At 37.0% G+C, this 12,627-nt stretch overlaps 1 protein-coding gene across 5 annotated transcripts in view; it reads left to right on the plus strand.

Moving 5' to 3' along the window:
• KLHL2 (kelch like family member 2) overlaps positions 1 to 12,159 on the plus strand; it is a 56,963-nt gene extending 44,804 nt beyond the window's left edge. For 4 of the 5 annotated variants that reach the window (XM_042014860.1, XM_042014856.1, XM_042014857.1 and 1 more), the window contains 9 exons: positions 36 to 152; positions 1,164 to 1,313; positions 2,828 to 2,945; positions 3,573 to 3,770; positions 4,517 to 4,618; positions 5,534 to 5,662; positions 9,966 to 10,106; positions 10,246 to 10,389; positions 11,042 to 12,159. In XM_042014860.1, the coding sequence (XP_041870794.1) occupies positions 36 to 152; positions 1,164 to 1,313; positions 2,828 to 2,945; positions 3,573 to 3,770; positions 4,517 to 4,618; positions 5,534 to 5,662; positions 9,966 to 10,106; positions 10,246 to 10,389; positions 11,042 to 11,070 (1,128 nt within the window). In that variant the 3' untranslated portion in view covers positions 11,071 to 12,159. The remainder of the gene's footprint in view (positions 1 to 35; positions 153 to 1,163; positions 1,314 to 2,827; positions 2,946 to 3,572; positions 3,771 to 4,516; positions 4,619 to 5,533; positions 5,663 to 9,965; positions 10,107 to 10,245; positions 10,390 to 11,041) is intronic. The other variant, XM_042014858.1, reaches the window with a different exon arrangement.
• The last annotated feature ends 468 nt before the right edge of the window (positions 12,160 to 12,627 follow it).

Raw genomic sequence — 12,627 nt, forward strand, 5'->3', positions numbered from 1 at the left:
AAGTCAAGAAACTTGATTTGTTTGTTTTCTGGAAGGTATTTGAAGCAGTGATAGCCTGGGTAAACCATGACAAAGATGTAAGGCAGGAGTTAATGGCACGTCTGATGGAGCATGTTCGGCTGCCTTTGCTTTCCCGGGAGTATTTAGTTCAGGTAAGCAAAAAGGAATACTAGTTATTCTGCATGTGAACATTTCTGTTGATTATTTTAATGCCAGATAGATAATTTTAAATTTAAACAACAGTGTCGATGTAGTATGTTAGTGATAGGAAAAGTAAACAAACAGCCACTACCACATACTCATGTGCATATACACACAGTGAGGTGAGGGATTGCCACACAGAGGATGACTTACATAAGTAATTTATCTATTTGGCTGACTGCATGTTATACCACCCTAGGAATCTGAACAATGTAATTCACTGAGATCAGGTTAGGTTTCATTTGTAATGCGATCTTTGATAAAGGATTTGTTCTCATAAGTGAATTTTCAACTTCAGAATTATATCTGGTTTTTAAGCTGATTAGGAATTAATGACAAAGGAACCATTCTTTTACCTGGTTCAGATAAAATACATTTTTTCAAATTTTAGAAGCTCATTTGGATATTTTGGTGTCAGGTCAAATATTTAAGATTGGCAATATGAGTTCAGTATTAAGATTGGTTAGTAGGTATAATAGTATGTTGGTAGGTGTTTATTTTAAAAATTCTGGTTTTGTGATACAAATCTCCACTTTGTGTGGGTTGTTTTGGGTATGATTTAGGCCTGTTTTGCCATTGTGTTCTGTTGTGGTTTTTACTGTTGTGGACTGGCTTACTAGTTGTTTAAATTATTCTCCACTAAAAGTGTTCTGTACTGTCTGTATTTTAAAAATCAAGAAACGTGCCCAGTTGTAAGAAGAGTGTTTTACCTTGCCTATCACTGTTTCTTCCACTTGCTAATTAACAATAAGCATCTTCTGATTTTTTTTTTTTTTTTTAGTAACTGCACATTTCCAACACAAATTCGTGTCCTACTGGTTAAATTATAGTCTAAAAAGTTAGATTACTCTGCATTTGAGTGATAGATCATAGGCTTTATTGCACTTTGGATTGTGATTTCTGTTTTACTTCCTTAACATGCTCAGACCTTTTTAAATTAATAAACCTTGTTCTATAAATAGAGAGTGGAAGAGGAAATACTGGTTAAGAACAGCAGTGCTTGTAAAGATTACCTCATTGAAGCTATGAAGTATCACTTGCTACCAACTGAGCAACGAGCATTGATGAAAAGCACGCGAACAAAATTGAGAACACCTGCTAGCCTTCCAAAAGTAAGACCCTTATTTTTCCAAAATATTTACGATTTCAAACTTCATTTTAAAAGCTTTCATGAGAGTAGGACTGTCTCTTGGGGTATTCCTGTAAAAGATTTGTACAAGAATTATTTATCATAAAAATGTAACAAGTGATTACCTTTACACTCCATACTACTTATGATATAGATTTTTTAGCCTCCCACCTACACAGAGCATCACCATTACCTGCCCTCCCAGAAAACATTTTTTAATAAGTGCTTCAGCTTTTGAGAAATATACAATTATGGAGAAGTAAGCCTGTTGGAAAAAAAAAACAACAAACCCAACAAAAATACCCCAAACCAAAACACAGAATGACTGAAGCTTCTGCAATGAGACTTTTTATTCAATCTTTAGTTCATTTTAGCAAAAAACAAACATTAGATACTTTCTTCTTTGCAATGAAGAAGTTTTCTCATAGTACTGTTGTGACAACTGCAGTAATGGAATAGGAGATTCAATTCAGCAGATTTAGCACATTTTTCTTGGAAGAACAAGATAAGACTATTATGGGATGGATGGTCACAGTTCCATTACACATCATAGACATTGAATTCTTACATCTAAGATCACAGTAGGATGTGAAGATACAGATCCCTCTTTTGTAGGAGCTTTACTGAGTGTGCCAGTTTGGCCAAATTTAGAGAGAGATCCTCTGAGAGAAGGCACAACCACCCCTCCCCCACCAGGTTCGGGAAAAAATAAATTTTCCTCAAAGGAAAGTGAAAGAGATAAAAGCTATTTATTTAACAAACACACAGGAAAGGAAAATAATGCTAAATAATAAAATCTTTCCCTGTGGAGGAAAAAACTGGGAAAGTGTTAGAGTCTTCCCTTTTTTAGCTGGGGCTTGGCCCAGGGTCAGGCCCTCTGTGCTCAGTGGAAAGTCCTCCTGATGTGCTCTGATACTGAAGCAGTTCAGCAGAAAAGGGAGAAAATCTGAAATTTCAGGGAAGGAAAAAAAATTCAACTCTCAGTCTCTCTCCGGAGAAAAAGCAGCTGAACCACTGGCCAAAAACTGACCTGGGAGCAGCAAGCCGGGTGCTTCCTCCCTCCCCTGCCGCAGCTGGGAAAAATGTGTGACCTTGAACAAGCTGCAAACTGCTTTGAAAAAGTTTTGCTCAGTTTTTCCTTCCCCCTCTCAGGCTCAGTTTAGAGGCATAGAAAGGCACAAGAATTAATTCTGGGCATAGGGTAGCGATACGGGATACACATCATAAAGTCACCCCAAGACACTGAGATGCTAATTGCTACCTGCTTTTCTACCCGTGGTATTTCCTCTGGACAAAATAACTAGGGATTAAATTTATTTTAGAAAATACCTAACAACTAATTTTGCCTGGTTCACAAGACTCCAGTTTCTAATTTAGGAGAGCCATCCTTTAAATATTTCTTGTACAGAAGCTTGCTTTATTTTTTAACACTTCTTTGAACTTTCAGGTGCTCTCATATGTGCAAATAACTAACAATTATTCTTATCTCCCTGTTAGTTGATGATGGTAGTTGGGGGACAGGCACCAAAGGCAATTCGCAGTGTTGAATGCTATGATTTTAAAGAAGAACGCTGGCATCAGGTAGCTGAATTGCCTTCCAGAAGATGTAGGGCAGGTAAGGATGCCTAATTTTTTTGTTGTGGTTGGTAATACTTCAGAATTTAGGCATCTGTATAAAGCATTGTATGTTCTTTGGAACAGTACTTGAGATACTTATCTGAGAAGGGCTAAACCTTGCCTTCACTGATCATATGAATTACTTGCTAATGTGGAATGATACAACTTTGATAAGTTGTGCTTAATTTCTGCTTCAGTTTGTAATCTGTAGGATAAACTGCTTTATTACCTCCCACAGAAACAAGGGATAAATAAATTTAAATATTAATGCATTGTAATTTTGCTATTAAAATACCCTAGTATTATTAAATGAAATAATGTGAAGAAGTGATCATCCACTATTAAAAACATGAAAATGTGATCTTAAAGCAGCTGAGCGATTTAAGCAAGAAGAAATTCAGCAAGCATGGTATTCAGAAATGTGCACTGTTGGAAACAAAAAGTGTCAGAAATACTAGGGCTTAATCTGAATGAAGTGTGGTTCTAGGAGACTGTCAAAAGCACGACAAGTGTAGTGAGTACTGTAATTTGTGTCAAGTGTCTGCATACTTAGGACAGTACAGAATACAGTGAATTGGCAGAGAGACTGAAGCACTCGTCTTTCCTCCCCATTTCCCTGCTCTAGGAATGGTTTACATGGGAGGCATGGTTTATGCTGTTGGTGGTTTCAATGGCTCTTTGAGAGTTCGTACCGTCGATTCCTATGATCCAGTGAAAGACCAGTGGACAAGTGTTGCTAACATGCAGGACAGGAGGAGCACCCTGGGAGCAGCTGTATTAAATGGCCTTCTTTACGCTGTGGGAGGGTTTGATGGGAGTACAGGTATGTTTGCCTTAGGCACTTCTGAATGGTTTTTAACATGACTGTATCAAATTTTAATGTCTCTTTTTGCTGGTACTTGTGGTGAAACCGAGCATGAGGGTAGCCTGGCATCTTGTGATGTGGAATGTGCTTAAGTGGTCACATCCCCCTTCCTGAAAAACGCACTGTTTGCTCCTAAGAGTTCAGGCTTAATGACTAGTGAACTTCTGCCAAGTTCTGTTCCAGTATTCCTTCTATAGTCAGAGTCCTTAACTTGTGGAAGATCTGAGAGAAAAATGATCTGCTCTGTTTTGTCCTGTTTGCATACAAAATTTATTTCTGCATTTTCAGGTGTAAATATGATTATAAACAGCTTTTTCTGACCTGTGAGAAGGCTTTAGACATACACTGTTCATTCTCTACTTAGATGCATTAAACAATTTGTGCAGAAGTGATCCTTTTGCTGAGTAACTATTATAGAAGCATATATAGGAGAAAGTGTGTGACTTAATTAAAAAGAAAGGAAAAAATCCAGGGAAGAATTTTTCACAGTTCCACAAAAGTTTTCAGTAATTTTCCCATTTTCAGACACAAAGAATGGCTTGACTGTAATTACTTATCTCTAGGACATCAGTTTTGCTTTTTGTTCAGTAATTAACAGTCCTTAAAATGAAATAATTTGAATTTTCAGATATGAAGAGTTCCCTGAAAGCTAGGCAGTACGTTGCACCCAGATTTATAGGGAAAATGTTATATTGTCATCATAGGTTTGTCATCAGTCGAAGTTTACAACTTGAAGACTAACGAGTGGTTTCATGTAGCTCCAATGAACACAAGAAGAAGTAGTGTTGGCGTAGGTGTTGTTGGAGGTAAGTTGACAAATGATATTAAAAAGAATGGTGGGAAATGCAATCATTTACCCTACTAGTTTTTCTTACTTTTGAAAACATACTTCAGATTTATGTTTTTGCTCAACCTTGTAATTCAAATGGTATGAAAAATATGTAATCATTCTACTTGAGTTTCACCAGTTTTTAGCATAGTAGTTTTAAATTCTTTTTCAGAGCTTCAGCTATGCCTGAGGCCAGCTGAGGAAAAGCTCGCTAAGCTCTAGGTTACCTATGTCAGCAAAGTCAGAGAGCTGACGTGATGACCTTATCGTTTGGTCTTTAGTGATGTAGCACTGCTGTATTGTCAGCTCTCTTATCTGTGGCTGACTTTGCTGCCTGCACGCTGGGGACAATCCCAAGGGCAGTGCCAGGAAAACTGCTGACTTTCCAGTCAGCTTGGTGGTGAATAGCCTGGATGTCACTTGCACAATGAAGGCCTGGCCTGGCTCCTGGGTCTTAAAACAGTTTTAGGTGTGTATGTGTTTTAACTGCATAGGAACCACTGCTGTTTGTAATCTGAAAATGCAGACTGTACAAGTGATTTTCATCTAAATTTATGATATTTCTAGGAAGCCTATTTGTGAGCTTCCAGTATTGAACATACTTGAATTAGCTTGCTTTTGAACAATGCTTAATTAAAAACCTTACCTCTGTATTTCAGCTAGGCAATTTAAAATATTTTGACTCCCATTGTTGTTGGTTACTGGGTGCCTTTACATCCTAAAAATGACAACAGCTTGTGGCATGCTAACCTAAACAGTTTTATAGAAACTCAGTAAGTGATTGACTGGTGCTGATTAGTAGCTAATCAGAGAGCGATGCCTTCCTCTTTGCCTGTGTGCCAGTCCCTGTGGGTGCATGAACAGCTGGCAGGCTCCTTTGGTTCCCCCCCAGGTAAGCTGTATGCTGTTGGTGGCTACGACGGAGCGTCACGGCAGTGCCTTAGTTCAGTAGAATGCTATGATGCCAATTCCAATGAGTGGAGCTATGTCGCAGAAATGAGCACTAGGCGGAGTGGGGCAGGTGAGTGCACAAGGAGCAGCTGTCCTTGTAAAGATGAAAATGCATGGGTTTAAAATGTATCTAAAAATATAAAAGGTAAGCTAAAGTCTGAATCTAATGGGATGTGCTAGTCCTAAATGGCTGATACACAGTAGGTTATAAAAACAAAACGGTTCTACAGAATAAGATTCGGTCTGTTCATAGTAAATATCTCTCTTTGTTTTTTCATACTTTTGTATTTCTCCTCTTCCCACAACTTCTGATGGTTTTTAACATAGACTAACACTCATGGATTGTAATAATCACGATCACCTCAATTCTGAAGTATCAAAATCTATACAGCAAGGATGAAAAAATGTCTTTTCTACAAAGATCTCTTTGCCAGTGAGGGCTGATTATTCTAACAGCATTTTCAGGTTGACTTTACTTGTGAACTCTGACTAGGTTTCCACCTCTTTGGAGGACTTGTTCTGCATTCTGATTCACTGCAGGAAATTTTGTCCTTGTTCATTCTTAAGTTTGTATTACTGGTTTCATCCTATTAGTTCTACTTATGTACCCTTTATTTCACCTTCAGTAATTCTTCTCATCACCTGGTGTTTACATCCTCTGTACATGTACAGTCTACTACATGTTACTTCCTTTTCATTTAGGCAAGGTATATCCATTTATTTTTGTATAATCTTAAAAATCCCTTCTTTTTATTTTTGTGGATTTCTTTTTGCCTTCTTGCAATTCTGAGTATGTATATTTCTCTTTAAAGACATCTTTAAAAGTGCCTGTGGTATTCCACTTTTGTTTAATGAAATGATGCTTCCACAGCTCCAAATTGACTTTAGCATTTTCATTATCTATTTATATTATGGACTTGAATCTCATTTACTGTTCACTGTCCTCTATTTGTCTTTTGGTATTTCAGGTTTTTTCAACTTGCAGAAGTTGTTTTATTTCTCTAGATGCGTTCCCATGGACTTTTTCAAGTCAAATTCCATGATATTATTTTCTACATTTATTTTTTTAGTAGTTAAGTCACTTTTTTGCCAAGTACTTAATGGTGGTTTTTAGCAACACCCTTCAAATATTTACTGGTGATTGCATTAATGCTTCATAATGGGAAGAGATATTGCTACAAATCTGTATGGACTTCTAGTATGCTCAGTATATGATTAGTACTTATCCCAATTTTTCATCTTACCTTCCATTATTCTTTGTTAACTCTGAACAGTTTTTACCTGTATAATGATGTTTAAATTAGGTTCAAATAATTGCAAAAGAAATCTATCAAAGTACTAAATTCATTACTAAAATTAAGATAGTCTGTTACACTTCCATCATATCCTTACAAAATCAGCAAGCTGATAACTCTTATTACTAAAAGTCATGTTTCAGTTGTGTTTCTAAACTAAAATTGATATTAACGAAGGAAACACAATACACTGTACCTCAAGAAAACAGAGTTGTCTTGTGAAACTTCTAGTAACTCAGTCTGTGCTTCTTGGAAGTAAATTCTGGATTAAAAACTGGACAGAGTTGCAGTAAGGGTACTGGAAAATATTCCTGTCTAATATTGGCAAGTTTTGAGAAAAATATTTATATAAAATGGGCAAGTTACAAGGATCATTACAAAGACAAATAGTGTTGGTGGGTTGTAACAAAGTTTCATTTTGCAGTCTGCCTACACGCACATTTTGTTTCAGCATTTGGGGTTTATTTTTTGATGCTCTTTTTTTGCAAATGGTTGTTGTGCTTGTAGCCTATTTATACAGTAGATGTTTTCAGATTTTTTTTAAATGTTGAATTTCTTCTACAACTCTGAAATTTAGTTCCTTAAATATACTAACTACTGGGATCTTCCTGCCCCTCTCCTCTTTTCCCTTGTCCCTGTGTTTGCTTACTCAACTGTGTTCTGCATTTTACCTTGTCCACTGATAAAAAAAATGGAGAGGAAAACTGAATGTAGACAGTTATTCCAGATTCATATAATTGAGTAAAATCATCAGCATTGTTCTGTGCCACTCAGTGTATTTACGTGAAAAATTATATTTTTGCATGGCAGAGGAGTGGGTGGTAATGTGAAAATTGTGACTGTTGATTGAGCTTGGCTGTAGAGGCCAAATAGCCAAACCCACCAGAACTGTTTGGACTGGCAATCAGTCCTGGTGGTGTTATGGGGGCTAACTAAAGAGAATTTTATTCCTGTATTAAACTTTTGGATGTCTGGTCATCTCAAGGAACTTAAGCTTATCTCTTCTGTTCCTACTGCTTCAGCTTCACTCAAAAGCAACTTTTCAGAGGTTAACCCTCAGTTACTCTTCTTTAGTACCCACTGCTTCTCAGTTGATCAATACAGGGACAGATCTGTTTCCAGCAACATATTGGGAGGAGGAACTTCAGATCCAGATATAGGCCATTTGGGAGGGCTGAGAGATATAAGACAGGGTCCTGAAAAATGGGCAGGGAAGAAAAATAACAAAGAAAGGAGAACTCAGAAGACGGCAACAAGAGGATACAGACGGAAGGAGCAAGAAATAAGGTAGGACCTGGAAACTGGGTGTGGGATTAAGGGAAAATGAAGCACCATGGAGGAATGGAGGACATTATTAAAAATAAGGAGCTATGAAAGAAAAAAGTGGCAATGTGGCAGAGGGAAAACTCTACACACAGAATAGGAAGGCCAGTAACTCTATTGAAAGCATGGGTGGGGGGATTTATATCACATCACATCACATCACATATTTAAACTGAAAATCATAGCCCTCCTTCTAGCTCTGTAATGTTTAATTCTACAAAAGATGAATGTTTTACTATCCTATCTAATAAAGTGTGATCAGGGTGGGAGAAAGAAAAGTTGTCATACTGTGCTGTGGCATGATAGCTAGAAATAATAGCAATAAAAGAGGAATTAAATTAACTGGTAAGGATATGGGAAAATGTTAATAGTGAATATCACTGATAAAGCACTAAATAGCATGATTTATAAGAGTGTCCTATCGAGAAGCTATTTTTCAGATTTACAGTACCAATTAGCTTCCATGTTTCCTTCCTCTCTTCCTTTAATTATTAAAATCAGTCTCTTTAATAAGAAAATTTAGTCATTTCAGCAGGCGTAATTTCTCTCCACATATAGGAATGACTCTTAAATACAAAATTAGTGTTATGTTTTCAAAGATATTTCAGCTGGTTATTAAAGTCTCGGGGTTCTCTTCTTTTCTTTTTTTTTTCTTTTTTTTTTTCAACCTCCAATATTTTTTTTTCTTTGAGGGACTTACCTGATTTTTTGCATTCATATCTGTTGTTTCCCTTTAAAAAAGATTTTAAGTGGTTCCCTTTCCATGGAATCCTTTATGAGCTGTATTTGCAAACCTGTATCTCTGCTTTGAGTTTCATAGTCTTAAATGTGGCATTTATTAGATTTCCCAGTATACTTTCATAGAAGTGCTTTTTAAGTTGTCTTTATGGTCCATCACTCAGAAGTTTTAATGCAAAAAAACCCCCATATTTCTCAAATTCATTGTTTGGGTTCTAATAATGCATTATAAAGGGAGAAATAAATGAAGAGGCCTTTCTTTCCGCTTCCCCCATTTCCATCTTTCCAGTATGTGCAGTCCAAATAGCAAATAGATAGAAGTAGCTTTACTCGCTCCTTCATTCCAAGCTCACAAATTGATAAGCTTTTGTTGTAAAGTAAAGGAGACCTTAGGATTAAAGGACACCCTTTAATATCCTTTTGGATATTTTGATAACTGAAGCTTGGTTCAAAGACGCTTGGTGTTCTTCAAATCCCAGAGAAGGTACTCGCTCTCAACTGTTTACTTCTGTTCCATCTATCTGTTTAGAAGGTATTCCAACACTTCAGTGGAAATATCCCTATTGTATAATGTCTATCCATTCAGCTTTTATCCTCTGTACTGCACAGTTTTTACTTTCTAAAAATTCACTTACACGTTATCATCTTGTCAGATTTCTGTTATGCTGGCTGAGCACATTGTCTCATTTACTGTCACTTCTAATTAGTCCTAAATTTCTACAAGCCTCATTTTCCTGCACGTCATTTTTCATCCAAAATTTTCTAAATCTTCTGTTGCAGAACAGCTCTGGTCTTTGTATGCTGCAGTATGGTAGATGGGCACGCAAGGCATTTTATCAGTGTCTTGCTGTAGTTACTGTCTCTTTGCTTTAATGCATCCTGACCCAAATGTTTTCTGAAATAGTTTCCAACATTGACTTAATGAAGGATTTATGTTAGCTGACATATTTGTTGTTTCTCCTTTGCATCATTCAAATAATTCTATGGTTAATTCTGAGTATTTTCATATGTTTGCAGGTGTTGGTGTGTTAAACAATTTATTGTATGCAGTAGGTGGTCATGATGGTCCTTTGGTAAGGAAAAGTGTTGAAGTGTTTGACCCCATTGCCAGTACCTGGAAGCAGGTTGCAGACATGAACATGTGCAGAAGGAATGCAGGTATGTGCAACAACGACTAGAACTGTGCCAATGTCATTTGTGAATGGCATGTACTTGGATTTTTTCTGCTTTCATAAAAAACATGCTTTTGGGCAGTGTCTAAGTCTAATTTTCATACTGGTTTCCTGCACTTTTTTAGGTGTTTGTGCTGTAAATGGTCTCTTGTATGTAGTTGGAGGAGATGACGGTTCCTGTAATTTATCAACAGTGGAATATTATAATCCAACAACTGATAAATGGACGGTTGTGTCATCTTGTATGAGTACAGGAAGGAGCTATGCAGGTAAGGCATATAGATATTTCTAATAGACTTTTTAAAGTATAGCATTTGACAAAGCGTCCAAAGAGAGTATTTTCATAGGTAAAACCTGAAATAATAAAATGGGTAGGAAGAATCTGATGGTACATTTCGAATGATGGCTTCAAATAATTATTCACTACAAGGAAAAAAGAAAATGGATTAAAATGTACTCAAGAGTGATTTAGCACATAAGTGGTGAGTCAGAAAGATGATTCTGGTATGACCAGTTTCTTTAACAAGAAATTTGTGTCTCAGTCTAAGGTGTCCAATTCTGAAATTCTTTGGGATTTGATATTTAGAAAATGAGCTGTTTTCAGGAATCTTTTCCTTTAATAATTGCAGTTTTTCAAATGAGTTATTTAATGACTGTTTAGTGAATGTTAAGTATATATTTCACTGATGGCAAAATTAAACTTGATTAGTGGCAGGTTTTTTCAAGTCACAGAAACTTTCAGAACTTCGCACTGATTCAGACAGCTTTGTGTCAAAGAGAAATTAGGGGAAAATAAGTACATTGATGCTGGTGCACAGTTAAATGCTGATTGCAATGTATCATATTAAAATTTTATGTATTTTTTCCTTGATTAAAAAAATACTGCCTAAATATTTATGCCTTTTTTTCCTCTCCCTCTAGGTGTTACAGTTATTGACAAACCATTATGATCAGTAAAGGGATTTTCAACTTGATTATGCACTAGAAGCAGTCTTCAACAAGTGTATTTGAAGTGACTGAGTATCTAAGCACTTCTCTACTTGTAGCTGCACCTTGAGTCACGGTGGAAGATGTGACTGTCTACAATTACAGATGACAGATGATGAAGATTACTCTAGGTAGAAGCAATGTGTAGGATTATTCTGCAGTTGAGCAGAAGCTGATTGAACTCTTGAAGTCTGGTGGACCATTTTTTTTTATTGCAAGGTCTTCAGAAAAAACCCCAACACTTTCATAAGGACCGACTTCTGTCAGTAATGACTGAGAAACGGATTGTGAGTGAAGAATGGTGTGTATTCTGGTGAAAGTAAATTTTTGTCTTATTTTTTCCAGAGACTAATAAATATATTTAAGGAATTGAACTGTCAGTCTTCATAGTAGGTATTGAATCCCACCTCAGTAATTCAAGCTGGCATGGGGTAAATTTGTTTCCTTTTATAAAACTTTTGTTACATAACTATACTACGTGCATATGTTTGTGTGAGCATAAGTTGCTCTCTATTGAAACTCTTCAAAACCTGATTTTACTATTTATAATTTGGCACAGTACTTTGAATATGTCAGTACTATGTTGTAAAACAGAGATGTATTTTTTGATATGTAACAATGCTTAACACTAATTCCCGCTGAAGGAGATCAGAGACGGTATAACACTTCTTGAGCAGGTGTAATTTCAATATCTTTTTAATAAAAATGTTGTCTGTACTTACGGGGGTTTTTTTTCCTGTTCAATTTTGGTCACATTTAGATGTTACTTCTTTTTTACCTTTTTATCCAAAAGGTGATTTGGCATGACAATAACTGAAAATTTATAGTGAATGTATGCAATTGCGTTGAACTTGCATGGTACAAAGGCCTATTTATGCGTGTAACCTCAGCTTCTATTAGCCAATATCTGAATATACTGTATGTGGCCATGCTTATAAAGCAGCACATTTTTATTTGTTCTTGGATGGCCTCCTTTTAACATGACCAAAGTTACTGTCATATTTGAGACATTTTCTTCAAATAAAAGTTTGTACATTGTTTCCTAATGCCAACAGGTCGCTTAAAACTTGTTTTTCTCAATACGAGTCTCAAACCAAATAATCTTGACATCAGTGAAATAAACTGGGGGGAAAGGGGGTGGAGGGAAGGGGGTGAACTTGGTGTTCTAAACGTCTGAATGCCAACGAATTGAGAGTTTTTGCTGCAGGTGTGTTTCTGACAGCTGCGGGTGGCCATGAGTGCAGGAATGGCCACCGCTAAGTTCCCGTGAGAGCATCAGAGCGGTGACATTGGTGACACGGCTGGGAGTCACGTAGGTGCCCGAATTCCATGGGCGGTGTGACGCACGGTGGGGCGAGGCAGGGGCTTTCAATGGGAACCTTTTATTTGAACGGTACACTTTCACCCGCATGACACCAGCCCCGTGAATGCGGCTCTGGGCCGCTGCTGCCATAACAACACCGCCGCTTTTGCACTTCAATCTTTTCATTAACGCCGGAGCGGGCGCAGGCACCTGCACG

The sequence above is a fragment of the Corvus kubaryi genome, unplaced genomic scaffold (assembly GCF_017639235.1).
Source record: "Corvus kubaryi isolate FWS band 111438036 unplaced genomic scaffold, C.kubaryi_AGA036_p1.0 split3-131, whole genome shotgun sequence".
NCBI lineage: Eukaryota > Metazoa > Chordata > Aves > Passeriformes > Corvidae > Corvus > Corvus kubaryi.